Raw genomic sequence first — 25,023 nt, 5'->3', positions numbered from 1 at the left:
CCTGGGACAAATACCCATTTGATTATAAGGACTTCTCTTACATTGATGTGAAAGTGTCAGCAAGGAAATTTGCAGATATCTTAACACAGAAACAAGCAATCACATTCCATTAACATGCACTTAACTTTACATATGCCCAAAAGCAGAGGAAATAACTAAGTTGGAATTCGATCCAAGAAAATGCCCCATGTTATCATCCTATGCTTAGTAATGCTTACAAGGAAATGGGTTGGGTATGTGTTTAAAGTCTGTACAATCAAAAAGAAAGAATCTAAAGGTAGCCCCAACAATCTGAACAGGCAACATGATATCAGTTTACCAAGTCAATCTAATAATGTAGCACATATGGACTCATCTTGATATTGCTGCCTTGGGTTTAGTGGCTATTTCACTTGTCAAAGCGAAGGATATTCCCTTCGATTATGTGTATACAATGGGCCAGTATCTTGAGCACTGAGGAATCAGATGAACGCAGCTGATTTTATCTCTCTAGAGGTAGCACTGGTGTATTCTAGTTGTGTAAGTGTCATTTAATGAGGTTGCAACTTTTCACATATTACAAAAATACGTGAATAAATGGCAAGATCATAAACAACCACACAAACAGAAACTGTTTTCCATTGAGAAGAATCTATATACCCCTCTCAAGGTCCTGCAAGGCAAGGACATGGATTGAAAAGAATATATATACTCTTCTCAAAATATTCCTAGTTCTCCAAGTCGCAACTGAGCCTCAAGAACTTAACAGTTGCGAAGCATTGAAACCCATATTCTTGTACTCTGGTTTTCATCATATGATTAAGACAATAAAAAACTATACAAACATATGTATCCTATTGATAAAATCGGTATACCCCTATCATCGGTATACCCCTATCAAGGTCTTGCAATGCAAGATCGGCTAGATTCACCCAGTTTTGGGTTGCGGTGTAGATATCCGTATACTGCTCAGCCACAACCAGTATTTTTTCCTTCATCGCTGTCTTAGCAAGTGCAGAAGTGCCAAGAACAAAATTTTTATGATTTTTTGGAAGGTCAATAGTCACGGGTGTTTTAATATAATTTTAACCCTGAGATGACAGGTTATGATGAAATCTGCAACGACTGGGAATCCGGTAGGGTATACGACGAGATGTAATGATTCTCGCTGGAGTGGGAGGAAGCTGCTATGGTCCTTGTCTCTTCTACTTTCCTCGTTCTGCTATGATATCGCTTGTTGTGCGTCTTTTCTACTTTCCTCGTTCTGCTATGGTCCCTGTCTCTTCTACTTCCGTCTCTGCAATTCAAATGTCTATGTGTGCGATCGCAAATCTTCCCCGTCCGCAGACGAAATGGCTAACCTTCACTCTACTCTCCACAAAAGAGATCTAATTTGTCAAGGTTTTTTACCCAAAGAATCCATCTCCCCTAATGATTCATAAGATATTCCCTATAAGAATAATCATAACTTTACAAAAAACTAAGAGTGGAGGGTCCCCTACTTAATCTCCACCAAAATCGACACTAGGCGTACATGTGCCCCCTCTTGATCAATCATCTCCTCAAACCTTCGATTTGATGTGCAAACAGCAAAAGCAATTCAGGGGAATGGAGGTGCCTTTGAATTCATTCACCCATTTTTAGTCATGATGGGCATGCGAGCAATGTCAAATATGATTGCAGGGCAAGAACTGATCAGGGAAAACTCTTTGATAACCAAAGAAAGTGGGATGGTATGCCTCGGCGGAGAAATGCCCTCCAAATACTAATACTAATGAAAACTGTTGTGCCCTCCATACAATGGAAAAATGATTCAAAAGAAATTATTTTTGAGTTGAAGAGGTGACCCTAGGAACAACTTTTGTGCCCTCCATACAATCGAAAACCCTTGGAACAACTGTTGCGCCGTCCATACAATCGAAAAATGATTCAAAAGAAATTATTTTCGAGTTGAGGAGGTGACCCCAGGAACAACTAAGGAGGTGCGTGAGGTGGATATAGAGGAGGCTACAGAGGAGGCAGGAATGGCACTGGAGAGGATCCAAAAGCTAAAACATACATGAAAATTTTGCCTGCAGTTTCTACACCCTATCTTCAAGGAGCTATTTTTTTAAGAAAGCAAACAGAAAACTAAAACACATACTTGTTTTAGGCAAAAACTATGGAAGATCGGCCTCACAGAAAAAATAGCAGTAAATGCAGAGCTGGTAAACCTGTCTTGGCTATTGCTCCTCAAAGCACACTGATCTGTCTGCTCAAAAGTTTCCCAAATCGTTGAATACCAGATATTTAGAGCCCAACTTGCCAAATATCATATAATAATATAAGCCAGCTGGTTCAGAAAATAAGCTTTCCTCCTGGGTGTGAACCCTGACAGCGACACCTTAATCAATCGTTGGAAGAGAATGTTCAGGCGGTGGGACTTTGAGCCAAGGAGATAAGAACAACTGATTCGAGCCAAGCCCAGCCAAGGAGATAAGTGAAATTTTAAATTTTCCCACAAAATTTTAAATTTTCTCACAGAAATGTTTGAAAAGTCTTCATAATATTTTTTTAAAGGTTCATTTGCCAGTAGTTCTATTAATTGAATTTTCCCACAAAATTTTAAATTTTCCCATAAAATTTTAAATTTTCTCACAAAATTGTTTGAAAAGTCTTCATCATAATAATTTTTTAAATGTTCATTTGCCAGCAGTTCTATTAATTTGTGCATTTATTTTATTAATACAAACCATATAATATTAACTAACCTGTGCATCCTATAAATTATATAAACACACATTTGCATTCTATAAACTATTCACCTTAGAGGCACCGGGAAGTGGTTTTGTACAATGTGCATGGTTTATATTGTTGCTAAACCTTAAAAACCATTCATAGGCCCTAGGATGATAATGGTGTTTCTTCTTACATGATTTCCAAGGCCCCAACAAAAGTCATCCTTGTTGGGCAAATCCTCACATTAAAGCCCATACAACATTTATATACCTATGGTTTATAATGCTGGCAAATAGTGCTCCTCAAAACCTAATTGTGCAAAAAGCCCCAACTAGCCTAGTCTAGGTTAGATGTCCTCGATAATAACATATTATCCTACATTATCCATTAGCTCATGGAGATAGAGGGTTCAAGGACTCTCACTTGATGGTTGGGGACTATAGTCCATCAAGAGGTCAAATGTCGGGCTAACTGTATTAAGGACACCTCAAGGTCAACCAACACTAATGTAATGTATTAGTTGTTCGTACATTGACCTATCAAAATGTCACAATATTGGGTAGTAGACATTAGTAAGTAGGACAGTAGTCACCAACAAGAAACCTTGATAATGATAGAGTAATGATGTGATGAGTGGATGTGGACCCAGGGGTACCGCATGTCAATTGTGTGGCAGTTGATTTGACATGCTAACGTCTCATTATGGTGTGGCACCAATGTGGGTGTAGATGACATGGCATACCAATGTGGCAAGTGATGTGGCATGTTGACATGGTAATGGAAGGTTGACTTGGCATCGAGGTGATGTATAGGTGGTAACCATATAGTGACGACATGGATGTTGGGCTTTTGGACGTTAAGATATCAATTAATTAGTATCAATGACACTCTTTAGCCTCTTCCCAAGGGCCCGGTGGCTTGATAGCTCGACCATTGGCCTTTCAAGATATCGGGTATTGAGAAATTAGGGCTTCACTCTACAAGCTTGTCTGTATGTTAGGTGTCGAGTATCAAGACAGTAAGTATGTATAGAGCAGTAAGGAAAATCATGTGTTTCGTGTGAATTTGGGCAAGCTTAGAAGTCGGGTTGCAAACTACTAGAAGTGTCCTTATTTTTCTACAAGAAACAATGTAATGTGAAGGTGAATATGCTAAACGTGATATTGGATGGCAATGATGCTAAGGAGAAGTTGGAAAATTGAAGAGTGCACCTATCCAATGCATCAAAACATCTTGTGGTAGGGTTAATCTAACAAAATGCAAGGTTGTAGTGTTTCTTGTAGTTGCAAAATAGAGTAGAGTGTAAGAAACAATGAATAATACATAATGAACAAAAAATTAAAAATAGTAATGGAAATGAACTAAATTCAAAGTAAAAATTCTATATAACTAATGTAACAGTGCTACAACTATCATCAACAAATGTTAAGATAATCTGCAAGAAAAAATTGCTCATAAATTGTCTAAATAAACATGCATGAAAGTAATGTTCATAAATATTTTGTAGACATAAACAAATGTCTAAACAGAAATGATACAAGAGTGATATCGACCACCTAGGTTGGGCCTTAACACAAGGAAACTTAAAAACCTTAGAAGAAAGCTAAACTAAGAGCTGAAATCAAATATCACTTCGATTAGCAAAAATGTTGTTTGTACATGAAAAAGTTACAAAAAATGCTTAGAATCTAAACCTCTCGTATTATTCACATGCTTTCCTATGATTTTCTTCTAATCCTATTATGCTACTCAAGCCTATTGTTTGTACAAGTGGATAGGAGGAAAACTCCTTGAGTGGAGGACTTCTTTCCCTCCAAAAATCAATAAAAACCTAGATCTTGTTTCCTGGATCACCACGTAGCAATAGTAAGGAGGATTTACTATCCTTAGGAAGTCATGTTGGGTTTATTTTGTAGAAGGTAGTAGGCCCCACAAATATCTCTAGATGATTCTCCTTGAAATTTGTGTAGAATCCATTCAAATATTACACAATAGTCATGTTAGGCACATAAAGTATGAAAAATATCTTGGACTCTCCTAAGAACTCATTAAGCTAGGAAAGTATTATTAAGTGAACAAAATTAGGTTCAATATAGCCTTTATGTGCCTAGGAGTGGTTAGAAAAACCTTATGGGAGACTCATCACATATATTAATTGAGAAGACAAATTTTGAATTTATCAATTATTATGCAATTTAATAAATTTTATACTTTTTTTTTTGCTGAAGCAAGAGTCGATCCTTCTATTCCATTAAAACTTAAAATATCTTACATAGTATACACCTTTCCAAAGGGAACTATGGGCCACAGAACAATCAACCATTACTAGCTGATGGTCCCGAGCTAGAGGCATAACCACAAAACTGCTAAGTCCACAAAACTACTAAGTCCACAAAAAGTACACAATTTAACCCATAAAATTAGGAGATGGACCCGGTGATGAAATAGGGAAACCCCTAAACGGTTTTCGGGTCCGGAAGGGGGTGATAACTCTCGAGCATCATGATCGCGCGAATGCCACCGATTTCCATCCAAACACATAACCTGTGCGAACGCCACCGATTCACCATCTCTGATTTCCTAGAAGCTATTTTTTTGTACTAACTCTCTATTTCCCCAGGCTTTGTTCCAGATATGTGAGCCCTTAATGATGCCAGACATTCTTATTAGATCAATATCTTGCCAATTGCTAGCATATTTTTCTTTCCATATTCTAGCCCACTGTGCCTTTGGTTCTTTTACCCAGCGCCACCATAATTTCACCCCTAAAACTTTACTCAGTGCTTCCGGATCATCCAGTCCAAGACCCCCATATTTTTTAGGTATGTAGATCTTCTCCCAGGCTACCAAGGCCCACTTCTTTCTTTCCTCCCCCTTGCCCCAAAGATAATCTCTTTGAATGTTTCTAAAATGATGCAACACTCCTTTTGGTGCTGGAAGGGCAGATAGCATAAAGACAGGAATTGCTTGGAGAACAACTTTTGTAAGCACTAACCGACCAGCCAAGTTTAAAGATCTATAGGTCCATTTTCTGATTTTATCCTGCATCTTATTGATCACTGGTTCCCAGATGCCCTTGTTCAGAGGCTTATCAGTAAGAGGAACTCCCAAATATTTGGATGGGAGGACATCCCTTTGAAAGCCTAGAATCCTGGAGATATTTTTCTGAATAGCAATATTGGTATTAAAGAAAAAAATCTTAGATTTGGAAAGATTAACTTCCATACCTATAGCCAAGGCAAAGACAGACAGGATATGCTTGTACGCTAAAGCTTCTTTAACCGTGGGGATTCCTTGCAACATAGTATCATCAACAAATTGTTGATGGGTCAAAGCCTGACCATTCTCTGAAAGTTGGAGGCCTTTGATATTGCCAACCTCTTTGGCATGCTTGATAAACCAACCCAGCCCTTCCATCATGAGGATGAAGAGAAAGGGTGAGAGAGGATCACCCTGCCTGAGGCCTCTGGAAGGAGAGAAGGTTTTGGAAGGAGAACCATTGACCAGAATTGAGAAGTTGGAAGAAGTTACCAGGGCCATGACCCATCTAACCCAGTTATGATCAAACCCAAAAGCAATAAGGACCTTCCTAATATAGGTCCAATTCAGCTTATCATAAGCTTTGGCTAGATCCAATTGCATAATCATACCAGCCTTCCTATTACTAAGGAATTTAGACTTCTGTGATCCATAACATTGTTTAGAAAATCTTCGGCAAAATCACATAACCAATCTTGTGTCGACGCGTTTCGAACCAACCAGTGTGGTTCATCGTCAGGACAAGTATATCTCCTCCTGTTGACATAAATTCTCCCATTCTTGATGGTGTTTGGTGACTTGGTCATTTCTCTCAATATCAAAGCCATCTCGTCCTGACGATGAACCACACTGGTTGGTTCGAAACGCGTCGACACAAGATTGGTTATGTGACTTCCTATTACTAGTCAAAGAGTGCACCACCTCATGTGCCTAAATGATGTTATTGAGAATTTGCCTGCCCTCCACATATCCAGATTGCTCCACAGAAACTAGCGAAGGAAGAAGTGGTTTGAGTCTGTTGGCAACAACCTTGGATATTATCTTGTAAACCACATTGCACAAGGCTATGGGTCTGTACCTATCAGGAGTTTGAGCATTATCCTGTTTATGGATCAGTTCAATGAAGGAAGTGTTGAGTGCCTTCAAAATAGTTTTATTCACCCTGGAGTCTTCCACAACTTTTAGAATATCCTGTTTAACTATATTCCAACATGCTTTGAAGAAATCCACGTTGAAACCATCTGGGCTTGGTGCTTTACCATTCTACATCTCTTTGATGACCTCACTAACCTCCTCTTCTGATACTGGCCTATTGAGATTAAAATTATCCTCTCTCGTTACCAGTCTAGGAATATGCCCTATTAAATCCCTAATGAAATGCTCTCTGTCTGAAATAGTTTCCTGTGCTATTCCATGAAAGTGTTGGACTAGCACTTCTTCTATTTCTTCATGGGAATTATGCAGATTACCACCTTCGTCCTTGATCAAGGAGATTCTGTTATGAGATCTGTTCGCTATGGTAGATCTGTGGAAAAATCTGGTGTTACGCTCCCCTTCTTTCAGCCATTGAACTTTGGATTTTTGCCTCCAAAATATCTCCTCCTGTTGACATAAATTCTCCCATTCTTGATGGTGTTTGGTGACTTGGTCATTTCTCTCAATATCAAAGCCATCTGTGATAAGTTTTTGATTGAGTTCCTGCATTTTATCCTCCATAGCTTTTTTTGTTGTAAAAATATTCCCAAATACATTCTTGTTCCAATCTTTAAGTCTGAGCTTGATGTGCCTAAGTCTTTTGTGAAGCAGGAACATACTTGTACCTTGAATATGCAGGTCTTCTGTCCACCATTTTGAAATGTTGTTGATGAAGTCCGGGTGGGAGAGCCAGATATTCTCAAATCTAAAAGGTCTGTTTCTGGGGGTACCAATGCCCTGAACTTCCAGTTGAACAGGCCAATGATCCGAGCCTCCAAAGGGTAGAATTCTCGCTATCATTTCCTTGTTGGTGAGCATGAGATCTTCTGAGATTATGAATCTGTCTAACTTTGAGGCTACTTGAGACTCACCTCCTCTTTTATTGTTCCAAGTAAAGCGACCATTACTCATGTCAGTGTCAACTAGTTTCATACTATCTATAAAGGTTTGAAAAGCTGTGGAGTCTCTACTTAAAGTTCTAGTTCCTCCTTTTTTCTCTGAAAGTGATTTGATCATGTTGAAGTCCCCACACAAGATCCAAGGTACATCTACATGTCTGTCTCTGAGCTCCATAAGAGAATCAAGAAACCTGATTTTGTCATCCATTCTTTGAGGGCCATATACATTTGTGACTAGATAGGTCTCCCTATCTCCCACTGGCTGAATGACCACTGATAAATAATTTCTAGATGCCTCAGCATCAATAATACCAATCTTTTGGGGGTTCCAAAGAGTGAGTATGCCCCCTGTTGTGTTATCTGCTTTAACTTCTAGAAACTCAAATCGATTGAGCCATTTGTTGTGAATTTCTCTTACTTTTTGTATGGAACATTTAGTTTCCTGGATAAAGATCATATCCGGAGCTTCTTGTTTCATTCTATTACTAAGAATTATTTGTTTTCTCTTGCTACCTAGACCTCTAATATTCCAAGATGTAAACTTCATTATTAAAGATTTGTAAAGGAGTAGTTGGTTAGATCTTTCATCTTACCTGAATCTATCATTATCTTTCCACATTCCATTAATAACTTGTTCTGCTTTTTCCTGCCTCTTTTCTTTCCTGGAATTCTGGGAGCTAATCCCGATTTGTTTTTCATGGTTTTCACACCTTCGTTGCCCTGCATTTCACTTTTTCCTTGTTTGTCTAGCCCTATAGCCTGAGTTTTCCATAGGAACAGTTGTTGTACCCTATTAAATTCTTCTGGCAGTAAAGAGTCTACCCCACTCATGGTCCCCTGTTTCAAGAATCCTTCCAGATCTAGGTGTTCCCTGTCAAGAATCTCCTGCAATTCATGATCTTTCGTTTCCATCTCACTCTGGGTCATTTCTTGGTCCATCTCCGGTTCTGCATCGCTCATCATAGTCTCTTTCTGTTTGATACTATCCTGTGTTTGAGCTGTGTCTTCCTCTTTCTCCTTTTCCCTTGGGCTTCCTTCCATTACCTGATCTATCTTTGTTATCTCTTCTTCTTCTAGAACTTGGAACCTATTCAGATTAGTCTGTGGTCCTTCTGTCTGCTGCTGCTTTGGCCCCCTCTTGCCCCCTTTTCCTTTATGAACCACTTTGTGAAATCCTTCAGTATCTTTCTTTGTGTTCGCCTTACTTCTATTCTCTATTTTGCTGAGAGGGCAGTCTCTAAATAGGTGCCCATGCTCATGGCATTTTCAGCATCTGAAAGGAATATGTTCATAGTCAACTGTTTGCACCCATTCTTCATCCAAAACTTCTAAAATGACCTCATCCAGAAGAGCTCTAGAGAGATCCATCTCCACACATATTCTTGCGAAGGAAGTGTACTTACCCTTCTTGGTGGCTTCAGAAGTTTTGACAAAATGCCCTAACTTGTTTCCTATACCAAATAGTGATTCCATTTGCTAGTAATCAAGGGGTAACGAGTAGAGTCTTACCCAGACCAGGATAAAAGTGAATGTTTCTCTCTCAGGGACAAAGTTCATCATCCACGGTCACATATAAAGGCTTGCTGCTGCATAGAAGTAGGGCCCTCCTTCAAACACTTTGTCTTTGTCCTCAATATTTGTGAAGACTACCGTAAAGAAACCCTTAGACCCAAGATGTAGGTCAATGCTTCCTTTTGGTTTCCAGTTATATTTAATCCATGACTGTAAAGCTTTTTCAGTGGGCCATACTCCCATGAATTTACAAATGATAGCATATGTCCTCATGTGGTCTCTATGCGCCTGCAGAGCAGGATCATTTAAAACTACTCTAGGAGTGACCTTAGCTTTGGGTTTACATGGCCCGTTTTGTGCTTTGTTATTCACTCCCTGTTCCTTGTCTTCTTGCTCATTTTCCTTGTTGATGTTATTCTCCTTTGTCTTATTTGAATCTTGTTCCTCTTCTATAATCCTTGTCCCCTCACCTGAAGGACCTATGACACTCTCTAATGGTTTCTTTCCTCGACTAGCCACTGCCTGCCTATAGGAGGGAGTGGAGCTCCCTCCCCTGCACGCTTCCATGGAAACTCCCGCGAACTCCTGCAAACCCTAACACTTCTAGGAAACTCCATGCAATTTTTGACTAATCACTAAATTTAGAATGCATGGCAAATTAGTCTATTCTTTCCCAATTCTCAACATGCTACAAATCTAATAAATTTTATACTTAATATTAATTTAAAATTTAAATATAATCCTAGTGTATTATGTATGGCATAAGAAAATAATATGAAGTGTTATCAACCAATTTCATTCCTTATATTTATTTGTAGTCATCATTATGTTTTTACCCTTTTGCATGTATTGGGCTCTTCATTTTGAGCTTGTTGGAGCACGAACATTGGTTCAACACTAGGAATATGCCTCCTCCATTCGTTCTTAGTGTATTGTTTGGCTTTAAGAGCGTCAGATTAGTCTTTTCTAACCAACGTCCATACTTAGTGTATTGTTTAGCATTCAAAGCATCAGATTAGTCATTTCTAACCAACATCCATATATTTTTTCTAGAATATTTCATTCCCTAGAATTTTTTGGTATTTTTTCTCAAAAATTATATAGTACAAAAGTTCTCACATCACACATCAAACCAAAAGGATAAAAAACAACACACGCACTTCTATGTACAAGGTACAATCACAACTCAATCAAAACAATCATGTCAATGTGTGCCTATTTTGGACATAAGAAAAGGATTCCCGTACATGAACTCATGGAGGAGTTGAGGTACCATATGGTGTGCCATGATGGGGCCATGCCATACAAATTTTAACTATGAGACTCCTAAAGATTGATGATAACAAGGAAAACCTAGAATCATAGTGTTATTAGGAATAACCAGAGGACATAAAAAGTGAATGGTCTTGTGAGCTACTGTGGCTCCATGACAAGGACTATGAAGACATAAAAGGGTGACAAGAAACTCATTGAATGATGGATGTGTTTTGGACAATTCACTGGAAAGTCCAACATTAGAAACCAAAACCGTTACTTGGTCCAAGGGTGACACTTCCAAGGATGGCTGAGAAAATTCCCCCTAGGTTAATTCGAGATTTAGTTTACCAATCTCTACTTTTTCCCATTTTGGGAGACTAGAGGTATCAAGACGCATAATCTCCCTAGGATTGTCAATAGGTGAATCCATGACCTCCATGATGAATTTTTTCAAAGGAAAGTCGTCATTAGGGAGTCACGTTGAATAGGCAGAGTGACAACTCATGTGGTAAAATGATCCTAGTCATATTCCAAGGGATCTACCCCTCCAATAGTAGTCAATAAGGATTTGCGCTACATGAGGCAGGACTGAAAATCCTCTAAGGAAGACATGACACATGATGCTTCGACTAACTCTTCAATAATACTATAATGTTGGGAAGCCCGCGCATCAGGATTGTTTGTTAACTTTTGGACTACACCGTTAGGTGGGTGATATAGCAGTTCCATAGGCTTATCTAATGTGAGAGATCTAGTGGAAGCGAAAGGGGTGGTCAAGTCCTTAGAAGTAGAACTTGACTCAGGAGGGTCATATGATTTTTCTCTCGTGGTAAAATAAATGTGAGAATTAACATGAGGACCTACGCATTGTTATTAGGACCATATTACCATTTCCCCGCATTACCCCTAGGAGGAGGTGGAGAATCTTGTACAACCATTTGTTGTTATGGCAACACTTTTGATGGATTTTACTCATTGTTAACTAGATTTATTATTTCTTTGTCACTCAAGTTGAAAAATGGAAATACAAAATATTTAATAAATGAGTAAATATTATTTCAAGGGTGTTACCAAGCGTATTGCTTGAGGTTGTATACGAGACAAGTATATATTGCTAGAAGAATAGAGATTGAAAGATAAAAAGTGTAGCAATAGGCATCAACATATAACATGAAAAATTTCAAACACTTTTCAATAGGAATTAACCACTAAAGGGAAATAAACAATGTCCATACAACATACATGGGGAAAATATTTGCTTTGTAGGTGTTGTATTGAAGTGGCTTGGGAGCTTATACATGGACCATGAACATTATCTTACACCTCTTTTGGGCCCTCAGGGACTAGGTTTCATCCTTGAAAAATGTTCAAAGGCCTAAGAACCATCCCTTAGACGGTCTCCATGAGCACCACTAGGCCAACTATTCACCTTAGAGGCATTGGGAGGTGGTTTTGTACCATGTGCATAGTCTGTATTATTACTAAGCCTTAAAAACCACTCATACTAGGCCCTAGGATGATAATGGTGTTTCTCCTTAGATGATGTCCAAGGACCTAAACAAAGCCATCCTTGTGGGGCAAAATTATCCTCACATTAACACCCATACACCATCTATATACCTATGGTTTATAATGATGGAAAATTGTGCTCCCCATCACCTAATTGTGCAAAAATCCCCAACTAACCTAGATGCCATGTCAAACATGTCCTTGATATTAGCATATCACCCTACATTATCCATTAGCTCATGGAGATAGAGGGTTCAAGGACTCTCACTTGATGGTTGGGGACTATAGTCCATCGAGAGGTCAAATGTCGGGCTAATTGTATTAAGGACACCTCGAGGTCAACCAACACTAATGCAATGTATTAGTTGTTGGTACATCAACCTATCAAAATGTCACAATATTGGGTAGTAGACATTAGTAAGTAGGACACTAGTCACCAACAAGAAACCTTGGTATCGATAGAGTAATGATGTGGTGAGTGGACGTGGATCCAGGGATACCACATGTCAATTGTGTGGCAGTTGATTTGACATGCTAACGTCTCATTATGATGTGGCACCAATGTGGGTCTAGATGACATGGCATACCAATGTGGCAAGTGATGTGGCATGTTGACATGGCAATGGAAGGTTGACTAGGCACCGAGGTGATGTCTAGGTGGTAACCATATAGTGATGACGTGGATGTTGGGCTTTTGGATGTTAATATATCAGCTAATTAGTATCAATGACACTCTTTAGCCTCTTCCAAGGGCCCGATCGCTTGATAGCCCGACCATTGGCCTTTCAAGATATCGAGTATTGAGACATTAGGGCTTCAATCTACAAGCTTGTCTGTATGTTAGGTGTCGAGTATCGAGACAGTAAGTATGTATAGAGCATTAAGTGTCCTGGGGGGATAGGGGCTTAGTGATCCGATAGATGGATAAGGTAGATGATGGAAAGGTAACTGTGTTAATTGATGACCCATTGTTTGGTTATGTGAAGACCGAGTAAGCAAGTTTTAAACTAATGTGATATTTCCCAAGTGGTCGATAGTGGATATAATAGCCAAATTAATTGACTAGGTAAGCTATCGTGGAAGTTGATATGCCATTTTATAATGGTGACATGTGGGCAAAGGACTGCCACGTGCTTGACAAGAAGCAAATAAATATGTATAAGAGAGAAGTTACAATATAAACTTAAATAATACCAAAGGTCAAATAAAACACCTTTTCTTAGACTATACAAAATGAGAATTTGTAAACAAGAAACTAGGATCCCATCTTATTGTTTATATCATTGTTAAAATGAACATGGCCTAATTATTTAATATCTCTTGTAATGGAACCAAAGTTATGTATCACATGAATAGTTATAGGTAAGAATTCCTATAAATGATCTTGATTACTATGTCACATATTGAAATCTTTAATTTCACAAATAGTTTCATCATCTGTAATAGATCAAATAACTATGACTTTAGGCAACACTTTTGATGGATTTTACTCATTGTTAACTAGATTTATTATTTCTTTGTCACTCAAGTTGAAAAGTGGAAATACAAAATATTTAATAAATGAGAGTAAATATTATTTCAAGGGTGTTACCAAACTTATTTCTTGAGGTTTTATATGAGACAAGTATATATTGCTAGAAAAATAGAAATAAAAAATAGTTAACAAACTCCTAAATTCCTTATTTGAATTAAAAAAAAATCTCTACTTTTAATTTTTTTAATAATTACTAAATTCTGTATTTGAAATAAAGAAAAATCTCTTATTTTTTTCTTTTAATAATTACTAAATCTATTATTTAACATAAATAAAAAAAAATTAAAAATTAGATTTTTCACTACATACATATTGAACTTTTACTTACAATTCTAGGATCCCATCTTATTGTTTATATCATTGCTAAAATGAACATGGCCTAATTATTCAATATCTCTTGTAATGGAACCAAAGTTATGTATCACATGAATAGTTATAGGTAAGAATTCCTATAAATGATCTTGATTACTATGTCACATATTGAAATCTTTAATTTCACAAATAGTTTCATCATCTGTAATAGATCAAATAACTATGACTTTAGGCAACACTTTTGATGGATTTTACTCATTGTTAACTAAATTTATTATTTCTTTGTCACTGAAGTTGAAAAGTGGAAATACAAAATATTTAATAAATGAGAGTAAATATTATTTCAAGGGTGTTACCAAACTTATTGCTTGAGGTTTTATATGAGACAAGTATATATTGCTAGAAAAATAGAGATAAAAAATAATTAACAAATTCCTAAATTCCTTATTTGAATAAAAAAAAATCTCTACTTTTAATTTTTTTAATAATTACTAAATTCTGTATTTGAACTAATTCCTTATTTGAAATAAGGAAAAATCTTTTTTTTTTCTTTTAATAATTACTAAATTTATTATTTAACATAAATAAAAAAAAATTAAAAATTAGATTTTTCATTACATGCGTATTGAACTTTTACTTACAATTCCGATCCAATACTATTTTTTCCATATATAAAAAATATACATGATTTTTTAAAATTTCAAATTTTTCATTCATATCATGTGACCAATACACGATATCTATCTACATGCATGTTTTTGTCAGTAAATATAGGCTATTGAAGTAGGTGAAAGTAGTTAGTAAACTAAGTGTTGATTCCCACTCCACCATCTGATATCTAATCTGATCTCATCAGACAATTCGAGCTCTAATGAATTAATAAATATGGCAGTTCTAAGCTGGTAAATTTAGTTCCATTAATGCACCCAGCGAATCCTTAAAAGCAATAAGGTACGGAAGTTTACAAATTCACAAGCACGATATTTACATACAGGATTCTGTCTGATTTTCAAAAGAATAAATCTTCAAATTTACAAGCAGCACAAGTTTTTGGTTCAAATTTTTCCCTTTTGGAAGTGAGAGTTCACGCAAAATACAGGTTTTTTCCTACTTCTGATTGTAATTTTGATTAACTTTGTGCACTTTTTTTAAATAGTTTTTGCCATGTCTTTTTAATATACTCTCTTTTTCTGTTAATGAAAAATACTTTTACACATAATTTGTCCATCCTGGGTTGTAAGTATTTGCAATTTGCTTAGTTGATATAGGTTGGTTTGATCGCTTTGTTCAGTCCTATTAGTTGATACCCATGCAGATAGCCTCTCGGATTGTGCTGGAAAGTTGTGCAGTTTAGAGAGACTGGGCAATGAGATAGGGTTTGGAATCATTACGGGCTTGATTTTGTACTGTGGTTTTAGAATTTCCTTGTTTTTTGCTTTCATTGAATAACAAATTTTGGTTTGAAACTGAGCAACAGTGGGTATTTCCTCCCTCACTTTTTCTCCTGACAATTTCAAAGAGTCCTCAAAAAGATTTAGGGCATCAGCTACAGCCTCCCAGTCATCCAAGTTTCCATCCTCATCCTCACTTACAAACCCTGAATAGCTACTGCTACAAGCACGATATTTACCAATTGATCTATTGAGTTGTGGGATCAATAAATGACAGCAATGACATAAAATATAGGAGTGAAAGAAAGGTCCACCAAGTGGGTATTAGATGCTTACTTGAAGATCACCCTGCTTCTAGGACGCTCCTAATTGATCTCCATATTTGTTTGAGGTGTGTAATCCATCGCCTATCTACCTACAGATTTCAAGTATTCAGAAAGATGGCCTATGATATAGACAGGGATGCATCTACACAAAACAGCGTATAAAGTAAGGCCACTGAGACCCTTCATCTAAAAAAAGCATACTGAGACCCTCAGAGGTTAATGTTTGACTTGTGGTTTTTGTGTTTGACTCTCTGTTTAGCCAGTGGCTTTTTGTTAGTATTTGGATGGTTTGTAGAACTGCCCAGTTTTGACAGCTTATTTTGTAATCTTTTACCAATTGATAAAATTTAAACTTGACAGAGTTGTGGGTAGGAATAGAATCATACAAAATGAATGTGAACAAGGTGCTCAATGACTGTTTTGATTTTGCTAATTTTTTTTGGAACTAGTTTAAGTTTCAGCTTAATTTAACAAATAGTCAGATTAAAAGTTGGAATTTGGATCCTCTTGGAGCATATATCTGGATCCACTTGACTTTTTGGATTGGCTAAAAGAAAATCATCGGCAAATAGGTCAAAGAGATACACCCTTGTTGATTAGATATGGGAACTCTCTCCATATTGAAAGAAATAATAGCAATATCCTCCAATTTATAGTTAAATACCTGCCAACTTATTTTTATTACTACCAAAACAATTTAAAGTTAAAATACTTGCTTTTATACATGTGAACATGGGGTTTGGAAAAGGAAATTGATTAAATCATGAATGAAACCCTATGCTCAGATAGACATGTTGCATGCAAACATCAAGCATATCTTTCTTCTTTTAAATTAATCTAAATTTATGAAGAAAAGAAATCTGTAATTTTTTTATCTATACGGACAAAATAGAGCAGTATCTAACAACAGAATCTGCACCTAAAAATAGGAGGAAACTTGCATAGCTACTAAAAATAGCACATCTACCTATAGACATGTCTACAAATAGAAAATTGCTCAGAACTAGAAAAACAGCTTCATCCTCCTGAAATGGAATTTGTACACTTGCATGCACACTACACCTGCTAAAAATATGAACTTCTAAATTTAGAAAAGCAGTGTCTTCGAAGATAAAACTGATATTTCCCACAAATTTGCATGCATGTGATTTCTAAAAATAGAAAGTTGTGTGAAATAAATATATTGTCTTGAAGAGCACAAAATATCATGCATGCCAATGAATCTGCATGTGTATAGATGCATTGAAAAGTTAATTTCACCTTCAAATTCTATGCATTCATTGAATTTAAGAGTGATGATGGTTCTGTTATGTGAGTGGAGTCACAGATTAGTAGGCCAAATCCATGTTTGTTTCAAATGCATCGTTCAAGCCAGTGAGCACTAAATAGTAAGAATAATGTGTTTTGTGAGTGGAGTCATAGATTAGTAGGCCAAATCCATGTTTGTTTCAAATGCATTGTTCAAGCCAGTGAGCACATGATTGTTGAACACGAGGAAGCAAGAATCTTAACATTTGAACAATATTAGCAAAATTAGAACCTGGGCCATCACTGCCTTCGGTGAATTCCTTGCCCATGTCACTCAGGAAATGAAAACAAGGTTGTTGGTGATCAGGATTCTGCCAGAAGGAGAAGCAACCTAATGTGCATGTATATCCATACGTTCTTTGTTATATTGTCTGTTAGATTTTGATATCTCACTAAGCACCTCATTGTCCTATGCTTGTACCATTAACCACACAGTACACATTGAGGTACGTTTTCACTACATCAAGGAGCAGGTAACAAATAAGGAAGCTAGTCTGCCATATTGTCATGTTTTTCTACAGATTGCAGATATCCTTATAGAGACTTTGTGGGATAAATATGATAGTCTTAGGTTAGGAAACTTGGAGTTATAGTCAATGAGGTGGGAATTAAGGGGTGTTAAGAGTGATAAGTGTTCATTCTTCACATTCTTTCACATTATTATGATTATTCTTGTCATTGTACTCCTTTCCCTGGTTTGTATCCAAGTTTGATGTGAACCAATCATTTTGTATTTGTAAGAGTTGTTTTATGTAGTGTTTTGCTTCTCTAGAGGGACACTGTAATGAAAATCTGTTAAGTTGCATTCTGAATTCAAACTATGTTTGTGATAATGTTAGTGCTTAAGAGTATGATTGATCATTTGTGTGTTTTTGATTACTTGTTAGCATCTATTTCTTATTTTGCTAGTTTGATGACATGATTTGGCCATCAAGCTTTGGCTGTATCAGTGATTGATATTCTTATTCTTGCACATTTCGAATTCATCCAACAACGGAAGTCTATGTTTAATAGTTGTGGTATCTACTCAGTGATAAATAGAAATATGTGGCAAGGTTGAAATTGATAACAGTCTTGTAATGTTTATAAGAGGCAGGGGCAACTGTGCACTCTCATGTATCCAAATAGAGCAGTATCTAACAACAGAATCTGCACCTAAAAATAGGAGGAAACTTGCACAGCTACTAAAAATAGCACATCTACGTATAGACATGTCTACAAATAGAAAATTGCTCAGAACCAGAAACTAGTCCAGCTTCTAGCTGATTTCCATAAACTGAATAGAATGTGTTCCTTGCCATATTCAAAATTCTTTCAATGAACCCTAAGCTCTCCAATGACTCGTTAGTAATGAAAATTAATTCTGCTTCCTTCACCAACATTTGAATAAAGTATGGATGTCTAGGCACTGTAGCTTGTATTGCCTGCAACACCTCCAGTCTCCTACAATTGTCCACATAGTAACTTGGCACATCAAAAATTGACCCATGTTCTTGGTGAATGGATTCGTACTCATTTGGATGTGAAACACTCAAAATCTTGTGCTGGTGCGAGGCGATATACCACTCCCTTTTCATAGGCTTCAATATTTCAAAATCTCTCAGAGCTATTAACACAGAATATGGTATCTTGGGTACCATTGTTGTTTTCAAATTTGCATCTGCTACAGTAGCAGTCATGAATGCCCCATTCTTTCAACATCTGCTTCCTTTCTGAAAAGGGGTGGATTGCAGAGATGTAAGGAAAAGTGATCTCATCACCAGCTTTCATATCCCTCACTGCAATCACAAACATGGAAAACTTATTAGTAAATGTAAGTGCCCATACTGCCAAAAGATCTAGGAGCCATTCTTGGTGCCATAATGACTGGAAAAATTACCAACTTCTAATCAAAAAGGTGTTAAGAAATATACACAATTGGTTGAACATGGAGTGAGAAGAAACATGTCCCATAATGTAATAAATTAAAATGTCAAGAAGATGAAAACCTGTGTGAAAATGGTCAATATTAATACATTTTATGTGAGAGTTAAAATATCATATCTAGCATTTAATACAAACTTGTAAAGAATGAAAGTCGCAATTTACCAAAAAGTAAACTAGCTCTACCCCAACTTATCCTTGAGTAACAGATTGTGCATAGCTCAGATTTTCATTACAGTAATTAAAAATTTAGAACAAAGCTAGAAGTAATCGTAAAATACACCATCCTAAATATGTGCAAGAATTTCAAATTCAGACAAAAACTACAGCTGATCTAGAAAATGACCCACTGGCTAAGAATAAGCATATTTCTGTCCACAAGACCATCACTGACATACACAGCCAAAACCAAAAACCTTAACATTTTTAAGTGTCCATGAGACTTTAGTTTGTCTAATCAATGATATACATTAAACACTTGATCATGTATAATTGGAACTTGACATTGTAAGTCCTGCAGATTAGCACAAGTTCAGTATTGTACTTATGAAAAGAGAAGATAAGGTGTGGAATGTTAGTAGTTGTGTGCAAGACAAAACTACGCTCGTAGTTTCCTACAAAGGATTCCCTTCTAATTTTTGCCATTGGACATTGTATCAACAAAATTATGTATGCAGATCATTTGCTTAAAACTTCAAATTTCAGATAATGTACACATAAAACAGAGAGAAAGAGAGATGATAATAATCAGTGTTGAAAAAATCTACAAATTCTTCTAATATTTCCAATTTTTCCTGAGTTTTTCAGGGTGCCAATGTTTCCAATATTTTCTGAGCTTTCAGTCCAAGTTTATGTGTGCTGATATTTTCCAATGATTTCCAATATCTTCCTCTATATTTCAGATAAGTTTATTTTTGGAGCGTTGGCAATATATTCCCTTTGCAAGACTGATAATAATATTAACTTTATTATTTGGAAGGTTCATCCACCCTTGTAGGGTTACATATGTTTTTAGATGTCAATATTGTATTCAATTGCAACTTCATAAAACTAACCTTTCAACTTCCAAACTTGACACCTTATATGCCTACCTAAAAAGCCATTGCTTATTACATGTATTAATTTACACAAGTCCTATAAAAAGGTGACCATCATAATCTATTAGTAATTACCCACCTTAATTCATACATAGTCAGCCAGTAGGACAACAAATAGTTAACTCCTCTGTTTCACCCATAGATCCAATTTAAGGCATTGATCTTATTGATTGGGTGAGGTATTCTAAAGGAATCTTCTCATAGCCATCAAGGAGGTAGCTGGGCTTAAAGAGTGGGGATTTGGGCAACAGTGGGCCCTCATCTTGTGTGTGTCAATCAGAGTAGGTTGCATGGACCTCAACAACCCTATTGATTTGATTAGAGACAGGGATAAAAAATTTTAAAGGGAGGGCATGCTGTGTACCTCACCACATAAGCTTTTAGACATTACATAATATAAATCAGCTATTTTGTCTGTAAGCTCATAATTTCTTAATAATGTTCTTGTCTTAGGTCTTTATAATACCATATTTTGATATCTGTAAAATGCCATTGTTGTGTAATAAGGGTCTTATCACTTTTATTAGTAACTAGAGCTTTTAAGTTTTAGGGTTTCCACCTCATTTGGTATAAAGGTCCCCTTTCATTTGTAACATTTATCATTTCATAAATAAAATCAAAAGTTCCTTTGGAGAAGATTTGTCCATTAATCCTGATTTGCAAGTACAATCCACCCATTGGGTGTGCAGGTGCCTCCACTAGTTTTGTTCTTTTCTTTTTTCTATCTTTTGAGTTTCACTCCTATCATATTTCTGTTGTTATTTTCAGTTCCTTGGGTAGTTGCAATGATAGATTCTTTTTTGGATACAACCATACTGCATTCGATGTAGTACTTTGTCACACACTTGCATCTTTTCTCCTTCATTAGTTTTGCTATATTTTTATGATTAATAACTAGCTAGCAAGAAGTATGAATTTTGAATAAAATGGGGTTTTTCTAATCTGTTTGTGAGGAGTGTCAGTTTCTGAAATAACAACTTATTTTGCTTTGCAGCTCCTGAAGGACTTCCCAAAGGATTTGGTGTCACTGAAAAGAGCCCAGGTGCTTTGCTTTTACATTGGCCAACCTGATCTTTCTCTTCAGCTTGTAGAGCAGGTATTGCTTCCCCTTTCTGTCAGGTATATGTCTAATACGCATTCTGAAGACCTTGACGTGGTATATAAGTTTTAGAGACCTATTATATTTATTACTAATCTAATTGAATAGTATTTCAAAAAACATATGGTGTATCTCATAAAAGATGCATGATGATTCAATTTTCTCATACGGGGTTTTCTATGGAATTGAAAATTGCTTTGGTGAGCAGTTAAGAAAGATATTCTTTCATTTCCTTCTAGGTTTTTTTAATCTACTATGCATGCCAGAAAAGAATTAAACAACCAATAGAAGTTAGCCTGTAACAGGAGTCAGGACATTTCTCTTACACTCTACCTTTCAATCTGAAAATTATATGTTCAGAAGAGTCTGAGATTTTCTATTCATAGATTCTGACTTATCAAGGCAGGTTTTGCCAGCAAATCAAGGTGAAAACTATATATATGGAATGCTTTCATTTTCTTTACTGGAGGTTGGGCGAATGGGGGATGCAGAATTGGCTTCAAGGAAAGGCTTGACAATCAAAAGTGATGACCCATGGTCTCAGCATGCGGTGTGTGCCACAACACAACAGACACTTAGCATGTTGTATTTTAAATTTTTATCCAAGATTGATGGCTTATTTTTTGCATTGCATTTGAAAAATAGTATTTTGTTTTGGTTGGGGGCACCTACTTTATTTGTGTTAATCATTTTACAACATGTCTTTGATCTCCATTAGTTTTTGGTACAGCTATGTCATGTGTTTCAGCATGAATGTCGCTTTAAGGAGGCAGTCCAATTTATGAAAACATGTTTGGATTCATGGAATGCTTGCTGTTCATTCATGTGAAGTAGTCTTTTCCCTCTTCTATCACTGTTCAGTGATCCATACATTACAGATGGTAGGTAGTTTGCAAAGTGGGTTCGATCATGCACTGACATATTTTAGGGTGCCAGGTATACTCACAATTGGTGGCATCTAGCGTTATGTTACTTGGAAGGCCATGCACATTTGAGTAAAGTGCTCCATATATATGACTCCCATATCTTGGCTTCTTTGCAAAGAGAGAATGTTGATCCTTCACACGTCATGATTACTATAACCTTTCTCCATTTTTGCTAAATTGGGAGAGTGACTTGGTCTAAGATATTCTTAAGATTACTTGCTCTTGGTTTTCATTTGCAATCGGCTGTCTTTTGGGTTCTCAGGTTTACTTGAATGCTCTAGGGTTGCTGTTGAATATTCATGTGCATGGACATTCTGGTATTATTGATGATAGAATGAGAGATCTTTCATATCACCTTCTGGATCAAGTGAGTACTTACAATCATGATATACATATTGGAAATGCATGGTCCAAAAGGTTTATGCTGATGTTTGATAAGTTAATTGCTTCACCTTGTCCTATCTTATTCTGAATAAATGTGATTTAAAACACTAGATGAGATTATGACTATAACAGACATTTACCTATGCAGATTTGACTTCATGATTTATATATTAGACCAAACAATCAAATGGGATTGACATGTAAATATCAGAAAGAATTATATAGCCATACACAACAGTCACCAAAGAAAGGGGCTTTTTAGAAACATGGGAAAAATAGATTACAAATGGATGAAAAGACTATTGTTTGAGTGAGAAGTTAAGAATGATTAAGTGTTGCAACCCCAAAACCTCAGTCAATATTAAATTGACATCATGAAGTAAGAAGAGGTAGCAGAGCACATCTAGAAAAGCATAAATATTTACATAAGAAAGACATGTTATCCAAGATAAGAAAGGCTGACTCAGACCCAAAATGCAGCTTGCAATGAATTGTGATCAAGGTTGGCATCAAATCACAGTGCTGAAATTGAGATGACCAGGGAAGAAGCTCCAGTCACTGGACAATGTAAAACATGGCTAACAACCATGAATGCAACTTCTAAAGTGAATATGATCAGAATACATTTCCACAACATACGTTTATGAACACCCAACTGCCAGAGTGATACTAGTAGATCATGAAAAACATGAAATCTGGAGAAGTAATTTCTCTCAAAAGTTTGTGTCTATGCAATATATTAAAATACAAAACACATTTAATAATAAAGGAGACTAGAAGCAACTAATAGTTTGAGTTGGTAGCAGGTAGTTCAAGTTTTTTGTTTCTTCTTCTTCTTAGGGGGCTGGGAGGGGGATAAATCTGATTTTTGGGGTTTGTGGAAATAATAACATAAACAAGCTATTGTATTTCCCAATGTAGAATCTCGATGCAGATGGAATGCAAGAATGATTGATAAACCCTGGAAGCAGGTATACTCCACAGAAAATCTTGGCCTCTGAAGGTTCATTTTGGTTTGGATACTGCACACCTGTAGCATATAATCTCACAGAATCAGCTAACTGGAGATCCCAATTAGGCCATTCCTCCTGTAATTCAGTGGCACCTTGTTGTGATTTCCTTTCTTGGTATTGCTCAGGCCAATACAGATGTATATCAGGGGCCGACCTGGAATGATAGAAAAGAGCCCATATTCATTTTTGTAAAATTGGGGATCGTTTAGCCTCAATGAAGAGTTTATGATGTAATTCTTGCACTTCAATGTCGGAAAGGCCATCAAATCGATGCATCCCTAAACTGATATGGTCTAGAGCCTCTCCTTCTTTCATGGTGTCCACAATAGGATTACAGAACAGAACCAGATCTCCTGCCATGCAATCCTATGTAATAAACAATCCCCTGTCCAAACAAGATTCATCTGATACCTTGATTTCTATGGGACCTACAAAACCAGAGCTGCAGTGCTCCATTTTCATTCTCGGCTTAGAAAGAAACCGCTTGAATTGCTGGCGGAATTTCAGAATTTTAAATTTAAATGGTTCAAATTACATTATAATGCATTTAATATTTATAATATGGATGACCCTTTCCAAATTTATACCTCCCACTATATATTAAATATTATTCATCAAAATACACTCCCTTAAAGAATGCCAAGAAATCACCACCTAGGAATTTTGAAACTTGATGGGGGTGTTATAATGGGAATTAAATGGATCCTATTGGATTTGATGTGCCCTCTCACCGCCTCCCTCCTATTCATGCCACCACATCATAGTGAATTTATGGGACCTTACCTCCCAAGGAGTGTAGAAGAAGCCCTTTGGCATTTTTTATTTTTTTTCCTGCTCATCTACATGAATTGGGTTCACTCCAATATGCTCTTCATCCTTGGCCACTAGCTCAAGATTTAGTTAACACTTTGACACCTACTCCTATTGCTTCCCTTGCCCACCATGCACTCACATTCCTATCTGGTTTCTTGGGTGGGTTTCCTTTTGTCTACTTCATTGGTTCCCCCCCTCCCTTAGTGACTTTTTCTGATGGAAAAGGCTTAGCCCCGAGCTCGTCCTTGGTGCAACTTGCTTAGAAAGTTATCACGACCTATCTTTTTCATAACTGTCTCATGTAGCTTCCCTCCCATCCCTGTGTTAGACTTTGTGACATCTTGCTACCTCCAACAACCATGACTCATTAGCGAGCTCTTTGCCAACATGGAAATGGTGGTCATGGCACTTTAGGGGGCTCTCAAGCATGACTGCGAGTAGAATCTCTAGCCTCAAACTTCCATGCTTATAAGCCTCTAGACATTCAAGAGGAAATGGTTATGTGAATGACGTATTATGTGTGAGGAAGTCTAGTGTTCAAATCTCTCTAATTTACATTTATGTGCTAAAAAGACATACATACACGACTAGAGTTTATAATGATAGCGATTGGAATTGATCCTATCTAGGTCACACGGGTATGAGGTCTAGTGTTCAAATCTCTCTAATTTACTTTTATGTGCTAAAAAAACATACATACGCCACTAGAATTTATAATGATAATGATTTAAATCAATCCTATCTATGTCACATGAATATGAGATCCTATCTGTATCACATAAGTATGAGA

At 36.6% G+C, this 25,023-nt stretch overlaps 1 protein-coding gene across 1 annotated transcript; it reads left to right on the top strand.

Annotated features, from left to right (window-relative positions):
* The first annotated feature begins 1,628 nt into the window (after positions 1-1,628).
* Positions 1,629-22,561, top strand: LOC149210580 (uncharacterized). Its single transcript, XM_089399010.1, has 7 exons — positions 1,629-1,712; positions 20,993-21,094; positions 21,504-21,647; positions 21,828-21,922; positions 22,034-22,163; positions 22,286-22,390; positions 22,556-22,561. The coding sequence occupies exons 1-7, from the start codon at positions 1,629-1,631 to the stop codon at positions 22,559-22,561; spliced, it is 666 nt and encodes a 221-aa protein (XP_089255136.1).
* Positions 22,562-25,023: the final 2,462 nt, after the last annotated feature.

Source organism: Pinus tabuliformis, chromosome 1_2, assembly GCF_031772625.1.
Source record: "Pinus tabuliformis cultivar Carrire ecotype Pingquan chromosome 1_2, CPIR1, whole genome shotgun sequence".
Taxonomy (NCBI): domain Eukaryota; kingdom Viridiplantae; phylum Streptophyta; class Pinopsida; order Pinales; family Pinaceae; genus Pinus; species Pinus tabuliformis.
The sequence above is the reverse complement of the archived record's forward strand: the minus strand, read 5'-3'. Positions and strand labels throughout refer to the sequence as shown.

What these genes read in the sequence shown, in the direction of transcription:
- LOC149210580 (XM_089399010.1), top strand. Translation starts at nt 1,629, where the DNA reads ATGGGCATGCGAGCAATGTCAAATATGATTGCAGGGCAAGAACTGATC. An exon ending in CTCTTCAGCTTGTAGAGCAG is followed by an intron (nt 21,095 to 21,503) that starts GTATTGCTTCCC and finishes TTATCAAGGCAG; the next exon opens with GTTTTGCCAGCAAATCAAGG. An exon ending in AGAATGTTGATCCTTCACAC is followed by an intron (nt 22,164 to 22,285) that starts GTCATGATTACT and finishes TTGGGTTCTCAG; the next exon opens with GTTTACTTGAATGCTCTAGG.